This window comes from Equus asinus, chromosome X, assembly GCF_041296235.1.
Source record: "Equus asinus isolate D_3611 breed Donkey chromosome X, EquAss-T2T_v2, whole genome shotgun sequence".
NCBI lineage: Eukaryota > Metazoa > Chordata > Mammalia > Perissodactyla > Equidae > Equus > Equus asinus.
Window position 1 is genome coordinate 41,967,501 of NC_091820.1, and position 19,443 is coordinate 41,986,943.

The following is a 19,443-nucleotide window of genomic DNA, read 5'->3' on the forward strand; positions in this document are numbered from 1 at the left end:
CTTTTGCCCTCACCAATCCACTAAAATTGCTCTTATCAAAATGTCAGCAAACCTTTCTGTAAAGGGTCAGACAGCAAATATTTTAGGCTTCGCAGAGCCATACAGTCTCTGTCATACATTCTTTTTTTTTTTTTTTTTTTTTTTTTTTTTTTTACAACCCTTTAAAAATGCAAAACCATTCTTAGTTCCTGGGCTATAAAAAACAGACAGACAGACAAAAACCAAAAAACAGATCGTGGTTGTGGGGTAGATATGGCCTGTACCCCGTGGCTTCCTGATCCCACCAATGTCACCAAATACCTTGGATGGCCAATTCCTACTCCTCACCTTGCTTACTCGACCTATGAGCATTATTTCATTTTACCCTTTGATCACACTCTCTTCCTTGAAAGACTTCCTTCACTTGGCTTCCAGGGCATCACTCACATTCTTCTGGATCTCCTGCTACCTCACAGGTCACTCCTCTTCTAGTCTTCTTTGCTAGTTTTTCAATTTCTTGACCTACTGCACTGGAATGCTCTAAGGTTCAGTTTTGAGTTCTCTTCTTTTCTCAATCTGTTCTCAACCCTTGGTGATCTCATCCAGTCTTGTCTATCCTTCTAGAGTTCGTCAGGCTAGCTTAGACTCCTCTTTCTCACACTTCACTCTATCAGCTAATCGTGTTGTTCTACCTTCCAAATATACCCAAAAGTTGACCACTTCTACCGCTGCCACTCTAAGTCGAGCCCCCACCATCTCTTAACCTGGATTACAGCAATAATCTCCAAATTGGTCACATCATTTCTACTTTTGCCTCCTATAGCCTATCTACAGAGTACCAGAGAGGATCCAGTTAAAAACTAAGATCATGTCACTCCTCCATTCAGAACTCCATTTAACTCAGAATAAGATCCAATATCCTTACAATGCCTACAAGGCTGAACATGATTTAGCCAGCTTGATTCCAGCTGGACCATATTTATTCTCCTCACCCTTTGTTCACCCTGTTCAGCCATGCTTGCCACCTTGATTTTCCTCAAACATGCAAAACACACTCCTGCCCTAGGGCCTTTTGCTCTATGCTGCTCCCTACACATGGAACACTCTTATCACAAATATCTTCAAGGCTCACTACTTCTGTAACTCTTTCAGGTCTTCATTGAAATATCACCTTCCAGTGAATCCTTCCCTGACGTTCCTACTTATAACTGCAATTCCTTTACCACCAATCTCTAATACTCTCCAGCTCCCTTTTCGAATATATTTTTCATAGAATTAATCGTATCATTACCTAGTATTCTATATGTAATGCTTATTTAATTGTCTGTTTACCCACACAAATTAAGACATTTTTGTGTGTTTTCTTTGATTTATCCCCAGAACCTCGAACAGGACATGGACATAGGAGGTGCTCAACATTTCTTTAAGAATGAATAAAACTACTAATCACTCTAGAAGAGATGGTCCCACCAAGTACAGTACTTCAAGGATAAACTTAAAAGTCTTAGAAAAAGAACTTATCTCAGTTTTACCAACAATATAAGGTAAACCAGCAACAAGTCAAATATTTCTTATAATAGACTAGTAAAAGTAAAAGTTATTTGGTAATACATGTTGGCAACATTTTTTTAATGCTTACTCTTTGACCCTTCAGTTCTACTTTGAAACACTCATCCCATGGAAACAATCAAACACAGGAAAAACTATGTGCATAAATCTTCGGAAGAAAAAACTTAGAAATTAAATGTCTAAACAGTGAACTACTTAGTAAAATACAGCACATATCTTTGATAAAAATAATGTTCATGAAATCCATTACTCTGTTTGAAAACTTTAGCAGCTTCATTTTGCCTTCAAGACAAATTAGGCAAGTTCCTTTACTCACTTCAGCCTCATATTTCACCCTCCTCTCTTCATCATCTATATTCTAGGCACACTTTACCAGCCCTCTCTTCTCCCAAATTCTCTAATTTCTGGAGACTCTAACATCTTGGTTATATATGCCCTCCTAGGTACTCCGATAGCACTTTTCCAAAGTGACACTTCATAGTAATTTATGGTAACTAGTTCTTTAAGGATCTTTCTCTCCCACCAGAGTAAATACCAACCACTTAGCACAGTACCTGATCTTAAGTAGGCAATATATGCAGAAATAAACTAAGTAACATTACGTAAATGCTTATAATGCCATTTTAAATTAACAGTGGGTTTTCCGGGATTATATGACCTATTTCTTTCTCCTTTGGAAATTTCCAAGATTATCTGTGCGTGTGTGTGTAAATTTTGTAATGGAAAAGAAAATACACTCACGTACATATATATACTGAGTCACAATAATATTGTAGTACTACAAAATGCTTAAAAAAACAGTTCTTCAAACTTTCATTTCTTCTTCTCTCAAAATGCATAAAACCAAATAAAGACAACTATTATATGAGAAGCCAACAAGGCAGCTAATCCTTCTCTTACCTGAGTGGAGTTAGATAGTTGGTTTTTCCACGGCTCCTCTGCGCTGCTGGTCAGGTTTGTGCGGTTATGAGGTAGAGTGAGTGCGTTTCGCTGCAGGTAAGGCACGTTTCCATTACTTCCACTTCCTGTTGTGTGATTATTGCCTATCAAAATAGTGTCTGTACTTCCCAGCGTTCTTGATGTGCTACAGGGAACATGGCCTGCAGAAAAGGGTCCATTGGCCAAAGGCTGCCCAGGGCAGGCAGGGCGGACTCCAGGCTGAGAGACGCTGGGCACTCTGGTCAGAGCAAGCTGTGGCTGCTGGCCAGAGACTGAGTTTGTAGGCAGTGATGAGTCAGCTGTTGGCCCATTAGGAATTCCAGTAGATCGTACCTGTGCAACTCCTGTTTGTCTCATCTGCTGAAAAACAAATGAAAAATAAATGCTGTTTTGTGGCCCATAGGGGAGAGAATCAGAATATAAAGGTGTATAACCAGGTAATCTCGGATTTTACCCTAACATTTAACTTCTCTGGGTTGAAAAATACACACTTTTTAAAAATAAGAAATTGTGTTTGTTCATATTTAGATTAGCTTCCTCAGAAAAGCAGTTTCATTTTTAAGAAATATTCCTTTAGTAGTGATGAAAGAACGCAGCTGAAAATTATGGAAAAGGACTCTGGAATTTATAGGCCTTTTCCCCAATCACAAAATAGGGGATTTCAAAATTTCATTCTATTATACACCAGATTCTTTGAATTAAGCCCTAAAGAATCCTACATCAGTTTAGGATAGCTTGTTAAATATTAAATAATATAAATCCTTAGAACACATGCAAAAGAGCACGTAAATAAATAATAAAATACCAAGTCTCGTGTTCAAAATTAAATTTATGGCTGTTTTTTCCTAAAAATCTGTCCATAATTAGTATTTTAAGGAGCACAGATTATTAAATTCCACCAAATACTGGTAGAAAGTAGAAGTGGGTATGAACATGCTCTAAATTGAAGTGTCAATCAATAAAAATACTCAAAATGCTAACAAATTTTAGGGAAAAAAAATGCTATACACACTTGGTGTTGCTGCATTAAGACAAACTGACTTTCCAGCTGTTCCAGCATCAGTTTCTGTGCTGGATTTAAATTATTTCTATTTGCACGGAGCTGTTCCAAGTGCTAGAAGAAGAAAGGAGAATACAGTCAAAGACATATCTAAGAAAAAAGCTCACTATTCTAAGCAACCTTACCCTGACATGACTGGATAATCTCAAAGCTGCGTCTAGTCAAGGATATTGATGTCTGATGAATAGCAATCAACGTCAAGATGAAGTTCTTTAAGAAGTGTGAGGAAGTTTATGTAAAAAATAAACATTTATCTCAAGAAGGTTTATTGTAATGTGATCTTTGAGATAAATGGGCACGAAGTTTTATTCATTAATACAATATTTTTCAGTATTCACACAGAAAACTCTTTAAGCTTAAAAATGCATTATGACAAGTACATTCAAAGCAGCACTGTCTGGAATAGGAAAAGTATGATGACAACCTGACGGTCCAAAGCTAGTGATGCACTTAAATAAAGGCATGACATCTACATAAAGAAATATGGTGTGGCCATCAAAGAACAAGGAAGCTCTTTATATGCTGACATGGAAAGGTCTGTAAATTACATTGTTAACAGTATATACAGCACTCTACTGTTGTGTAAAAAGGAGAAAAATAATATATGAGAGAAAGGGGATGCATATCTGCTTGTATATGCATGACATATATCTGGGAAGATAGATAAGAAACTAATAACTGGCTGTCTGTGAGGAGGGGAACTGAGTAGGCAGGGGCAGGAGTTGAAGGAGAATTTACTCTATATACCCTATATTCAAACTTATACAGTTTGAACCATGTGAATATATTACCTGTTTTAAAAAAAATTGTTTTGAAAAATAAGTGAAAAACAAAAATGAATTTTCTCTATTGCTCTGGTAAATGTGGGTTCATGTCATTTACGTGCATATTAACTAGGTTTACTGCCATTCAATTTTAAGAATGCTTAAAAAATCTTAAAGCTTATTCCCTCTACTCTTTTTTAATAGGAAAAGCAACCTATCAAAAGCATATCTTACATACCTGTAACTTCTGTGGTGTCAAACACCATGAATGAGCTTGTTGCTGTACTGGAGGATGTGACACTGCATGGCCACTACTCCAATTATCAGAAGTATTCTGAGGAAAAGTGAAAAAAAAAAAAATTAAAGAATATTTGGTTAAATCCATAGTTAACAATAATGACTACTGGAGGCCAAATGACTATTATTTGGAATATTTACATACTAAAAAAATGTTATGACATTAAATTCTTTTAAAAATCATTTCACATGCATAATAAAATTGGGAAATCATAATTAAAAAAAATTCTTTAATAAGCCACCCGAAAAGGCCCACCCCTAAACTATGGCCCAAATGGCTAACCTAAATACCACACTATCCACTAGATCCAACATTAAATTTATTTCACTGTCAGTAGAAATTGATGATGAAAAGTGTGTTGAGATCTTAACGGCAGGGAGATGAATAAAATGATTTGATGAATGCAAATTTATCGCTACTTTCTATATTAAATATGATGCTAAGAATTTGGGATGGAAAAACTCAAACCTTTCACTCTTTGATGTCCACAGATTTAAAATAAAGGACAAGAGATGTTCAAACTGCACAAGTTCAGGGCAGTTGGGAATTTCTTTTTTTGACTGGGATTTTCTAGTTCTCTAAAATATATACCTTTGTTGGACTAGATGTTCTTTTCCTCTTGGCAGGACTGGACAGGTCATCTACTTGGCTAGAAGGAATCATGTGTAGTGGCAAGGATTGCTGTGAAATTGGTGTTTGACTGAGGCCTAATACAGGTTCAGTATTTGGATGATGAGGTTTACATGCCTAAGAATCACAGAAGGAAGACAAAAATAGGGTTCTATATATTCTTAATTCATTCCTTCAAATTATAAAACTTTACAAGCTGCATACTTTTCAAAGCTGTGTGGACATCGCTGATTGCAATTATTGAAAATCAAAATCAAATGAATCATCAATGGAGGAATGTGTACCTTCCTTTGAAAAACTTGCTTTAAAAATTAAATAAACAACTGCAGCATTATTTTAAGAAATCTCCTTCAAAATCATGAAAATGAGCAAAGGTTCTAAATTGGCACCCCAAAATTTTTTCCCATATCAGAGGGAGTTTTATTTTGATCTAGATTCCCTTGGCAATCAAAAGGCTTTTCATTAATAAAAGCCTCCTGTGCTTAGTAAAATACGCGTCTTGACCACTACAGATTGAAAAGAACCCTTAAAGCTGGGCACCTGCAGAACATAACCCAACTTCTCACCTGCTGTGCTGTGTTCATGGCACCCTGCCTGGAGGTAAGCTCTGCGGGGATTGGTAGGCTCCACGCCTCCTCAATACTAGGAAGTAATTTAGTTTTATTCTGTAGACTACCTTGTGGAAGGTTACACAACTGAGCCTAGGAAAAATTATGTAAAAAGCAAATTTAACACAAGCCTACTTGAGTAAGAGCAAGTCCACTAAATCTTCCTAAATGCTATAACTAATTGTTTTTAAAAGAAAATAGATTCTTAATTTGGGGTTTCAGAAAGATACGAAGTATAAAGAGGGTAACGGGAATATAAACCTTTGTGAAAATTAAAACAAAGCTGAGCTCTGATTTCAGAGTTCTCATAGCTGTCTTCTCATGAAACTCCAAGCAAGAGTGAAAGACAATGTTTGTGTTCTTTTCTCTAAAATGCTATGACAACTTAAAAATGTAGACAGTACATAGAAAAAAATTATGTAAATTAATATGCATCAACAGCGTAAATGTGCAAAAGAGTATCTTTTAAAATACTGCATATCTTACTTAAAATGAAAAGTAAAATAATATTACAAGCTATGGTATGTTTACAAAATATGGAAACAAATTATAGACATCAAAACACAACTAGACAAACTTTCCAGCCACCCTCCCCCTGCCTGAGTGTCATGGGGAAACATGTGCCTTTAGAAAAACTGCTATTTAAAAATTTTACCTGTAAATACTTAATTCGTGCTGCAAGTGCAGAGGTATTACTACAACTTTTGCTTCTGGTTGCATTTAAGTAGCATTTAATGGCATCCTGAGGCTGGTTACAGGATTCGTAGAGTGTGCCTAGGTCCATCCAGGCTGCAGCATGGCCATGGTCCAATTGCACAGCACAAATATAGGCCTGTAAAGCATCCATAGGCTGATTTTGCTGCTGATATAGCACGCTGGAAAGAAAAATTAAGAAAAAAATGAGTCAACTAAGAAGAACTGCTTAGCTTCATAAGATGATATAAACTACAAAGTATATTATATTTGATACAACCATATTTGTTTATCAATTAGAATACCATTATTTTTATACAAAGACTTACCCAATTGAACACCACGTATCTGCACTTGCTTCTGATTTATCAATAGACTGCCTGTAAGATATAAAGGCATCCTGAACTTTCCCAATACTTGAATAGCACCTGAAAGGGGAGGGGAAAAAAGAATCAAGAAAATTCCATTAACACTGATTTGCTGAAAGGACAGACTATACGCCAAAAATTAAAAAACCTAATAAGCTAACATATTTATGTGCATGTGTGTATATATGAGATAATTATATTAACCCTTCAATAAACTATATTATAGTCTATCTCACAAATGATAAAGCATGCTGTATTAAGGAACATTGTTAGAATAATTAAAGGCCCTATCTCTTCAATACTACTATATTGAGAGTTTAAAACACACACACACCCACACACCCACACACAACCACTCCACTCTACTTATATACCTTGATCTCTGGTTTTCTATACAGTAAAAACACAGAGTTAAAAACCAAGAAAAACAGTCTACATTGCTAAGACTTGCTGAATTAGATTTCAATTCTCCTTTCTTAAATAATCACGAGGGAAATAATTCTTTAATTCATAAAAAATACAAACGTGACATATTATCAAGATAACTATCAAAAATGGTATAAAATAATGTAAGTGAAATATTTATAACTACTAAGGGTAGCAGGCTATGATTGAAGTTTCAAGGACCTGTCATTTTCTTAATGCAAATGTACCTGACGAATACACAGAACGGCAGCAGAAATTATAAATATAGAAATTCCCTTCTTAGTGCTTGGTGCTAGGGGAAAAGAAAAAACAAAACCCAGTCCCTGTCTTCAAGGAGCTTACAATTTAGTTGAAGATTGAAGACATATTATAAATGTCATGATGCCATATCAAATGGCTAGCACAGACAATAAGTGGTCTGAGAATTTAGGGTAGAAGAGACCTTAATACATACTATAGGATTTAGGAAAGGCAAGAAAGGGAAAGGTAAGAGTAAGGGATTTAAATATGTGTAGATGCATATTGTTTAGATCAGTGATTCCCTATTACCAGCCAGAATATGACAATTTGGCCAAGCAAACAAAATGGAAAAAATGATAATATACACATACATAAATTTTCCATTAAACTAATTAATATTTGCATTGTAACTGCCTTTGAAAAACTATTGGCTGAGTAAATAGAAAAAAGTTTTTAAATGTCTTTACTTGCCCAAACATCCTATTTTGAGCCTTATAATTATTCTTTGAAATTTTACTGATTCATGTAATCCAAAAGTCTGGGAACCACTGATTTGGGCAAAGAAGATGACAGAATGCATTTCAAAATGTTATTTCAACAGTATGAGCAAAACCTAATGTGTATAAGATAGCACAGATACAAATACTAGAGAATCTTAAATTCAGCCCAAGAATACCCTGAAGTTTGTTCTTCTAAGAAGAAGAATAGCACGATGAAAGCACTTTATAGGAATATTAATCTGCTAATAACGTGTAGGGATAAACTGAAAAGAAAATAAATTATAAACAGTAAAAAAGAAGGCAGCTATACTCACTGGTTTGGAACAGGCCAAAATTGGGGAGTAAGTAATGGAAGTGGCAAGAAGAAAAAGACCAGAGAAACAATGAAGCAAAGGACTGAGAAAGACTTTGTGACCCATTAGATATTCATGGGCGGTGGTGGTGGTGGTGGTGAGGTTATAACTTAGTTTTTAAGCCTGATTAAATAGAGGAAAAAATGGTGATGTCACTGGCAAAAATAAAAGGAGAAGGAGCTGGTTTGGGGAAGAATATGATGAATGAAGTTTCAAATATGCTGATTTTGACATGAAGTGAGGACATTAAAATGGGTAATACAAGGTAAAGAATAGGAGATGTCGTCCTGGAGTTTAACACCTTGAACTGTAGAAATCTAGATTTGGAATTCATCTATATGGAAGAGAGATTCTAAGAACATAGGACACCTACAAGGGAGAGGTAAAAATAAGCCTAAGGAATCACTAATCTTGTGTTGGACAATATAAGAAAGGTCAGTGACTGAGACAGAGAAAGCACAGGCAAACTGTGTCTGTAAACTGTTTTATGAGGGGAGAATTCAGAAGATGAGGTCATTAACAATGCCAAACAAAGACAGACACCACAAAGAAAGGGAATGCTTAAAAGATAGTAGAAAACATGCTGTGTTTGTTGTTGTTCAAAGCCAACTCAAAGCCAGATCTGAGATTCACAGACAAATTTGTCTAACCACTGGGAGGAATGAGCAGTAATTCCCCAAACCAATGTTTTCACATTCCATTTCTACAAAGTGAAAGTAGGAAACGAATTGTGCCTAAATACAGATGTCCCAGTCCAACCACCAACCACTTTTTCTCTAATAAAACTTCACTAGGCTTCCCCTGAGACAGCCTTGTATAATCAAAACAGCACTGGGTGCTGAAGCTAGGATCTACTCCCCGCTCTGATATTAGTTACCTACGGGACTGTAACTTTGGACAAAACATTTTACTCCTCCGAACTCGCTTTCTACATCTATAAAAGGACAGGGTTTACAGGGTGAACTAGATGACCTCCTTGGTCCCTCCCAGCCTTTACATTCTTTAAGCTCTGTGATAACACAGTCAATGATTAATGCTGGTATAAGAGCATTATCACATTACACTTTCATTATGATATACACATGCCACATGAGGAGCAAATTCAATCTTCAACACACACCTGAATGCAGAGGAAAGTAATAAAAAGCCTCAGAAATATTAGGGTCATCAAATTCCAAAGTTGTTTATTGACACTTGAAGTCTTCGATCAGAGCTTTAATAACTTATAAAATATAATTTATTTATAAATTTTCCCACAACAAAACAGATTAAAAGCAACACATTAGAAGGCAGTGAAAGAAGGTAAGAAAAGTAAACATAGAAAAAATCTAAAACAGCCCTCAAATTATATTATTACAGAATTATTAAATTATTAAAAAATAATGACCATCTAACATGATAATCTTGAACCCCAAAACAAATTAAATGGTAATAAGTATCTTTTATTTGAAAAGTCATTAAAGTGTGTTGTGTATTTGGAAAATTTTATCCAAAAAGATTCAAATAAATGCATCTCAATGATTTAAAATGTAAAATCAGTTAACTGGAAACAAAAAAATAACACAACCGTAACACTGCTCACTGAGCTGAAAATTACAGCATTACTAAAATAGCAATTTTAGATGTTTCATTATATATTAATTTTATATGCCTAGAATTAAAAACAAAACGTACCCTAAAAAGACATCCACACTATTGTATTGTATTAAACTACTCATCTTTAGCTTAGGTCAAAAGGAAAATACTTTCTGGCACATATTCCTTTTAATCTATATTAAAAGAAATTTTCATATATAAATGTTAACACTACAGGCAATGACTAGATGGCCCCTACTTTCCTGTACTAGACCTCCCTTCCAGTCACTGTATGAAGCCTCCCACTGTGCAACACAAACAGTAGTAATGGCACTAGCCTCAAACACAGATGGTGTTTAGTTAGTCCATTTATTTTTATTTAACAGCCACTTTGAATAGCAAGAAGATACAAAGGTGGTAAAACATAGTTTCAGCTTCCAAAGATCTTTAGTGAAAGAGGGAGACAAAGTTTGGACTCTCAAGCTTTATTAACGAGCAACGCAAATTAGACGATTTTACAAGCCTAGGACGAGATTAGAAAATCCCTGCTAAAACTAGGTACTTTTCCAGTCAATTCTTGTTGTACATTATTAATGAATAATCAATTATCTGTTTAAAGAAGAAAACACCTTAATAATATTCCCTTTCATACAAATATACTTTGCTTAAAGAAAAAATACTAAAAATACTAAAATTTAATGTGATTATACAGCAAATGAAAGTAAAATATTCCTATGGAAAAAAGTTTAAAATTAAAATAACAATAGGATAATTTCAAAAGAAGTCATAAAATTGAAATCTTTAGAGTGGGAAGGTACCTAATAGATAATCTAACCCAGAGTTTCTCAACATCAGCACTATGGACATTTTGGGCCAGGTAATCTTTTGTTGCACAGGGCTGTCCCACTAGATACATGCAGGTAGCATTCCCCATAATTGTAATAACCAAAATATCTCCAGACATTATGAAATGTCCCCTATGAGGCAAAACAGCCCCCAGTGAAGATCACTGACCTAATAGAATCCTCTTATTTAATAGGTTAAAAGAAAATTGAAGTCTCAAAAGGTTTAACTGTACCATCCATGACTCCACAAACAGCAGCCTAGCCAAGACTTGAATTCAAGTCTCTCAGCTCCTAGTATACTGACCTTTCAACCATACCACATAAGCTAAAACCAATTAGGAAGCAAAATGAAATATGATTATGGCCCCAAAATACAATCTATCAGATACATATACATAAGGTATATTTCAGATAATCAGTAAGCACAATTCAGATATTGAAAGTACAAAGGAAAGTTTACAGACTTGCAGAGAACTATTTTCACTACATGCCACTTCTCCTTTCCAACAAATCCAGTAATAACGTATCCCACCTTCTTACTGTAAGATTTCACGTAGAACTGTGATTTGAGAACTACTATTAATCAAATATGTCCATACTAAGGTATATATCATTAATCAAAATTATAAATAGCAAGGTGCCACTGGCTACTAGTAGTCACCAGGTGGAACGAGAAATTAATTCTCTGTTCTGTTAAATAAACATATAAAGAGAATACTAAAATCAAAAGGAAAGGCATTTAAATACACAAATGAAGAATTACTATCTGATAAGACTTTTTAAAAACCAGCAATAATTCAAGTCAAATGAAAACCCAATAAGCAAAATAAGAAATGCCCTGGTAAACCATATTATGCTGTGAGAAAACCACCACATTCAGAACTTTATTCTATTTTTTTAACTTCCAGAAATCTTTGTTATAATATATTTAAAAGAGAAAATACACTGATCAGGCTATAAATGCAAACTAACATTTTAGATCATAATTCAACTCTCCTAGCTGAAATACACAAAAGCAAAACTTAAGTGTCTGATAAGTCTCACCTTCCAAGGAAATACCAGGACTGGCCAGAATTAGGATCTGCTTCCAAGGACTTTTGGAGATACTGAATAGCATAGCTTTCCTTGGTGGCTTTATCTCCCAAGAGATCCACAGTGTGATGCATCCAACCTATAGTAAATGATTAAAAATATTTACTGAAATGACTTAATTGTTGTTCTATTTTTAAGAATACTAAGCAGAAAACAAGTAAAAGTACTCTCTTCCGTCAATTTATTCATTTAGTTTGGCAGACACAGTCCCAAAATTTAGAACTGCCAATTCCGGCCACGACAAAGTCTTTTTCTCACAGGAAGGTACAGTCAAAGAACTTTTATTCCAGAGACATTAAAACGATTTTAAGCACTGACTTAACACTTAGTAGATTACAAACTATAGTTTCTCTTTTCTTTTCTGATTTTTGTATTTGAAAAAATTCCAAGTTATGAAACAAAGAACATAAAGATGTTAAATCTTATTCACTGTTCCATGTAAAAGTTTATGTGCATTTTAAGAATCTCCAAGACAGTCTATTAACCCAATGTTTATTTCCAAGCAACAAATATAAGGCCATATAATCAATGATAGCTCAGAGTGAAACACACACACAACCCTACCTTATTGGCATTGGCCACATATATTCACATCTTATATAAAATAAAAACTATACAGCATTTGACAATTAAAAAGAAACCCAAGGCTATAAGTATATTCGAATGGTGCAAATAAGAATGATACAAAATGGGTACTACAAATGTTTATTAAATAAATTTAGATAGTACATATCTCACTTATATGTGGAATCTAAAATAGTTGAATACATAGAAGCTGAGAGCAGAACAGTGGTTACCAGGAGGAGTGAGGTGGGGGAAATGGGGCAATGTTGGGCAAAGGGTACAAAGTTGCAGTTATGTAGGATGAATAAGTCTAGAGAGCTAATGTACAGCAGAATGACTACAGTCAATAACACTGTAATGTATATGGGAAATTTGCTAAGAGAACAGACTTCAGGTGCTCCCACCACACACAAAAACAAATGGTAACTATGTGAGGAGATGGATATGTTGATTAGCTTGACTGTAGTAATCATTTCACTATGTATATCAAAACATCATGTTGCACATCTTAAATATATACAATTCTTATCATAAATGAATAAACTAGATGGCTATGTAAGCAATCAAAAGATTGGATCATGGAATAGTGTATTCTAAACCTTCAAGACACACAGGAATAATTTGGTTTAATTTCTCAGGGAATCATATTTCAGTTCTGGATCAATTCAAGTGCATAAAACCAGCTCTGTTCTTTATGTATAGTCCACAGTATAGGTAACAAATAAGAACCCTCACTTTCTGACATTTATTACAGTTGCTACACTCCAAAAGATATTTTAAGTTTGAGTTACCAGGTTTTATGGAAATATAAGTCAATCAGATGTTTATTCATCTGTTCCTCCCTTATCTCTTCTGCTATTACTAGTAAGAACAGGACCTAGAGTAACAGGCTCTAAAAGGAGCTGCTTAAGCAACAGTGACAAGCAAGTAAGAAGGATGTACAGGCATAAATTAGACTCAATTAGGGGAAGTATTTTTCCTTTCAAAACCATGAAAAGTTTACTTATACACTCCGAAATATGGTAAGCCAATGCCAAAGAGAAAAGGTGATTCAGACATAACTAAAACCAAAACTATTTCAAATCATTTCTTAAATTTGAAAGGTGTATGCATTTTTGCGATTGATACATTCTTTGCTGCAGGTAAAATGCATTAAAAAATCAAAAATAGTATGGATTAAAAAAAGTTTGTATTCAAGTATTAGCTGAATGAGTAAACTGTATATTCTAAAAGCAACACTGTTCTTTTTACTTAAGAACACAGAACCTTTTGTTTACTGTACTAATAAACATGTTTTAATTTAAAGATACAAATTCACATTACTCAGTAATATGAGTAATGTAACTCAGTAAAAGCAAATATTTAAATACCTCTACAATTTTTAAAAATATGGACAACTCAAGTAAAATTCTAACCAGAGATTAAACTAAAAACAAAACTAAAAACATGAGTTTCATACGTTTGTTTTGTATAATTAATCATGATATGAATTAATATCACGAAGTGATAAAATCTAAGCTTAAATGATTTTAAAATTATATAAAGTCATATTATGAAAACATTCATATTACTACAACATGGGTTAAAAATTAAGAACAAATTAATTGCTCAGACCAAAAACAAATAAACAAAAGCTGGCGGAAAAACCCAAATACCAAATACAGACACTAGAAACATGACTCGATAACTAAGCAACAAAATTAAATGTTGGAGAACTCCAGCACTACCTCCTTGGTGATAGTGACACATTACATCCAAATGGCTACATTCCTTCATGTTCAATATTAGCATATGTACAGAAATATAGTGTTAGATCTTGCACAATTTTTAGATAAAATGTTTTAGTTAATATTATTGCTAGAGCTATGAAAGCAAGCTCACCAACCACTAAGTGACTTGAGGCAAATCACTTAACTTCACTGAGTGCTAAGCTCATCTGCCACAAACAAAGTATTCAATCCCTCTCGCGAATGGGTCAAGTACTGGAGAATAATTTTGAGAATTTAAAAGGACTACCTGCACTAAAGAATCACAATGAGAAGGACTGTGAGATGGACAGCGCTTGGCAGAGGGTAGAAATACGTTGGATTCAGATTAATTATATCAATTCTTGGCAAAGGAAGGAAAAGGAATAGAATATATGAGCCACATATTTGCCATCCCTGATACGTAAAATACATAAAGAGAAGTACTTTCATACACTAAACGTATACTATTACATACCTAACTGTTGTAGGACAGTTGCTTTTACTTGTGCAGAAAGGTTTTCTGTCTGCAAAAGTTGTTCATAAGCTTCCTTTGCAGAATGATACTTCCTCTAAAGAGCAGAAAAAGAGAGATTTAAAGAAAAATAAAATTAATATCTTTAAAGAACTAGCTCATATATTAAGATTTACACAATACTGATACTTTGGCATATTTTTTCAATAAACTGAAAAAAAAAGTGCTAATTCCATTACTAAATGTTCCTTTAACACTAGACAGTTGTGGTTAATAGGCCATTTTTCAGAGTATCTAACACCAGTAAAACATTCAGTATAATGAAGTATCATTAAAATATGACCTTTTAAGAAATTGCCAAATCTCAACAGTTAAAATCGTCTCAACCTATTTAATAGCATAAATGATTTCAACTTTATTTAATAACACTTATGAAGCCAGAGAAGTATTCCACCTCCAAGTGCATAATCTGCCTAGAAACACCAAGTTCCTAAACGACTTAATATGAACAATAGAGCACACTGCTGAAAACGCTTTACCAAATCTAAGTACAAAAGTAGTTAAAATCTACTTTCAATTTAAAAGATACATCTACTAATATATAAAATATCCTGTGAAAAAATTTACAATATATATGCCTTTAAAGACAGTAAATCTCCTATAGTTATAGTCTAACAATGTTTGTACTATTTAAGGTTCCATAGGCAAATCTCTAATTGAAACCATTTACCCACAGTTCTCTCCCCCAAAAGTACCAATATGACTGAATCTGGTTTGCTGGTCATAAAGCTTAAGATAACTCCTCCAAAAGAATTTTAAAAAAGAAAGGAAGAAAGAAAAGCATGGCCAACAAAAAGAAAACCTCAAAAATATTACCTTTATAACATACTTGACAGAACAAGAGATTGAAGTGGCTTTTATTCATATCACTAATAGTACACAGCTGCCTGAGTAAACAGCTCTTTCTCAAAAAAAAAAAAGTAGGCAGAAATACAAAACAAACTTAGCTGTGTGAGCCTCACTTACACTATGATTCAACATTCGTCAAACAGAAGTAATGCCCAATCTTTCTATCTAGAGTTGTTCTAAGGATCAAATGAGATAACTCAACACCTATGGAAACAAATAAGCAGCTATATGAATATAGTATGTCAACACAGGAAAGATCTGAAGGGAACTGTCCACTGAGATTAACAGTAGTGACTACATTAACTTTTATTCGTCAGCTAAATTAGTTTCCCCTAAACATTAATCTGGTCTGAAAAAGTCAATTAGATAGTTAATGAAGGATAAGGAGACTAAGTTATTCAACTAAATTCCTTCAATTTGTAAATATTTGTTGAACAGCTAATACATAACAGAAACTGGGACTAAGTGTAGTAAAGAATACAGGCAGAAAAACAAACAAAACATACTGTACTATGTACAACAGTATGATATTTCCCAGAGGAAGAAAGGGCACGTTTTAAGTTTAGAGTACTCGCAGGCTGGGCAGAGAACGCAGAGACAAATAGAGATGACTTCACGAAGACCTTCCTAAATCATCTTGAAGACTATGGACTACATCCTAAGACAATGGAGTACCACTGAATGAGTTCAAGTAATACGATCAGATGTATATGTTAGGAAGACTACTTTGTGGAATTACCTCAACAAATGCTAAAACATACTTCCAAACAATGGCAATAAAAAAAATGACATATTTGAAAAACTGGTTGCATCATATTGAGAAACATGAAGTTGGATTTCTACCTCATACCATATACAAAAAACTGGCAACTGCATTAGAGACCTAAATGTGAAAGGTAAAAACATAAAGCTAGGGGCCGGCGCAGTGGCATAGTGCTTAAGTTTGCGCACTTCACTTCAGTAGCCCGGAGTTCACAGGTTCGGATCCCCGGGGCGGACCTAGGACTGCTAATCAAACCACGCTGTGGCAGCATCCCACACAGAGGAAGGCACAGATGTTAGCTCGGGGCCAATCTTCCTAATACACACAAAAAAAACATAAAGCTAAGAGAAGAAAATGTAGGAGCATAATTCCTTTATGGGAAAGAATTTATTTGACATGGCCAAAACAACACAAATCACAAGAAAGAGTAAAGATTTGACTCGAAACACATAAGCAGAAAAATAAGCAATGGACATAAAAACCAATACATAAAAGGTAAAAAACAGGGGCCGGCCCAGTGGTGCAGCAGTTAAGTGCACACATTCTGCTTCTCGGCGGCCCAGGGTTCGCTGGTTCAGATCCTGGGTGCTGACATGGCACTGCTTGGTAAAAGCCATGCTGTGGTAGGCGTTCCACATATAAAGTAGAGGAAGATGCGCATGGATGTTAGCTCAGGGCCAGTCTTCCTCAGCAAAAAGAGGAGGATTGGCAGTAGTTAGCTCAGGGCTAATCTTCCTCAAAAGAAAGAAAAAAAGGTAAAAAATGTAAAGAAGTGTACATCTCTAAAACTCAGAAAACGCAAGTTTAAATGAGATACTACCTTCTAACCATCAGATTGGCAAACATAAGAAAGGTGGGTAATTCCAAGTGATGTGGAGATGTGAGTAAAGGAAAACACTCAAGCCCTGGTGGAAGGGATTTACTCATGAAATTAGCTATGCAAATATACTACAATCTAGCAATCTCACTCTTGGGATATATATGCCAAAGAAACCTTCCCACAGATAATATTCTAAATGGTACTGTTTGCAGCATCAGGGAGTTGGGGGACAACCTAGGTCTATGTCTCTAGGTGAGTGGCAACAAAATATGATGGATGGTTACAGTAGAACATTAAGTAACAATTATAAATACTGTATAAAAAGCAACATGAGTTTATCTCTAAAGGCATTTAGTAAAGTTTTGCCTCTGGTAATGGTAGAGTAGCATTCCACAGACAGCTTTAAATTCTGGATAAAATGTAAAACTTAACAATCAAAAAGCACTAAAGAGAAACCGAAATCAGGCTAAAACCAGAGAAGTTAACACTTAGTGGAAAGGAATGGCACTGGATGAGTAACCCCCTTTTTCCAGAATTTTCACCTGAAGGCAGGCCACAATTGGTGCCTGGCTGGCTAGAACTCAAATAGAAATCAGCAATCTTACTAGCTTGAAGAATCAGAGAACAAACTTTAAAGCTATCACAAGAGGTGGAAGCAAGGAGAGAAATCTAGGAAGCAGAGTCAGAACCCCAAATTCTGCAATTAAACTCTGCCCAAATCTCTGGTTGACCTCTGAACACAACAGATATAGGGCAGCCTAAAACAACTAAAGTGATTTCAGCTGCTGCCCACCACAGGTGTGACAAAGTTTAGAGTGTGACTTGAGCAAAATTAACTGGCTAATAAAACAAAAATATCTTCAGAAAAACACAACAAAGTCACTTTCTACAATGTATTATTCATGCTATCCAGGATAAAATTACCAGATTTATAAAGAATTAGGAAAATTCTACTCACGTTCAAAAGAAAAGATAATTAATGAAAATCAACCATGAAATGACTCAGATGTTGAAACGGGCAAATAATTTTAAAGCTGCTATTTTAACAATGTTCACAGACGAAATGGAAAACATAATCAAAATGAGTTAAGCGACAGGAAATCAGAGCACAGAAAGAGAAACTGAAAGAGAAACAAAGAATTCTGGAAGTGAAAAATACTAATCTGAAATTTTTAAAAATCACTGGACAGACTGAATAGCTGAGTGGAGATGAAAAAACAAAACAAGCAAAGAACAGTTCAAAAAAAAGTGTCCAGTCTGAAGCAAAAAATAGACAAAAGATTAAAAAAAAAGCCATCCAAAGATGTATGAGATAATAACATAGTTTACCATACATGTAACTGGAGTCCAAGAAGGAGCAGAGAGAAAGAATAGGGCAGAAAAAATATCGACAATATAATGGCTAACAACTTTCCAGAACTGATGAGACATCAAATCCCATATCCAAAGGACTAAAAACACCACAAGTAGTATAAATATAGAAGAAAAACCAATCCCTGGGCACATCATAGTCAAATTCTTAAAAACCAAATGGAAAGAGAATAACCTTGAAAACAGCCAAAGAAAAACAACAAAATAGAAAGGATACAACAAGAATGAGAGCCAATTTTCCGCAATCATATCAGTAATCAAATTGAATATAAATGGACTAGACATTCCAAACAAACAAGAGAAAAGAGATTGCCAGAACAGTTACAAAAGAGCCAAAAATATAGTATTGGTAAGAGATATACTTCACATATAAAGACACAAGTAGGTTGAAATAAAAGGACAGAAAAAGCACACAAACAGTAAGCACTGGAAAGCTGAAGTTACTAGATTCAGATCAGATTAAGTAGGCTTCAAGGCAAAGACTATCACCAGAAATAAAGAGAAATATTTTATAATGATAAAGGACTAATACATCAGGATTACATAACAATAACAGAGCTTCGAAGTACATGAAGACTGACAGAATTAACACTGGTAAAATATTATTAACTAATCTACATAATTTGAGGAGTAATGGAAACAGTGGGCATCTTTGCCTTGTTCCTAATTTTTGTGAAAATGTCTCTAGTGTTTCCCCTTAAGTAAGGTACTGACTTGGAGACTAGAATATTTGAATTTTATCCTAAGAAAGTAACTTTCAATTCCTATGCTCAATGGTGTTTTTATTGGGAATTGGTGCTCAGTTTGTCAAAGGCTTCTCAGCATCTATGGTGAGAATGATTTGATTTTACCTTTAG

General features: G+C 34.7%; 1 protein-coding gene across 23 annotated transcripts in view; it reads right to left on the bottom strand.

Annotated features, from left to right (window-relative positions):
• Positions 1 to 19,443, bottom strand: part of KDM6A (lysine demethylase 6A) — a 213,771-nt gene that overhangs the window by 45,933 nt on the left and 148,395 nt on the right. For 2 of the 23 annotated variants that reach the window (XM_070501715.1, XM_044763067.2), the window contains exons 9-17: positions 14,727 to 14,820; positions 11,892 to 12,018; positions 6,870 to 6,968; positions 6,503 to 6,722; positions 5,806 to 5,940; positions 5,201 to 5,356; positions 4,550 to 4,645; positions 3,500 to 3,601; positions 2,449 to 2,844 (exon numbers count right to left, since the gene is read on the bottom strand). In XM_070501715.1, coding sequence (XP_070357816.1) covers positions 2,449 to 2,844; positions 3,500 to 3,601; positions 4,550 to 4,645; positions 5,201 to 5,356; positions 5,806 to 5,940; positions 6,503 to 6,722; positions 6,870 to 6,968; positions 11,892 to 12,018; positions 14,727 to 14,820 — 1,425 coding nt within the window. Of the gene's footprint in view, positions 1 to 2,448; positions 2,848 to 3,499; positions 3,602 to 4,549; positions 4,646 to 5,200; positions 5,357 to 5,805; positions 5,941 to 6,502; positions 6,723 to 6,869; positions 6,969 to 11,891; positions 12,019 to 14,726; positions 14,821 to 19,443 lie in introns of all 23 variants that reach the window. The other 21 variants (XM_044763065.2, XM_044763068.2, XM_070501717.1 and 18 more) reach the window with 15 other exon arrangements.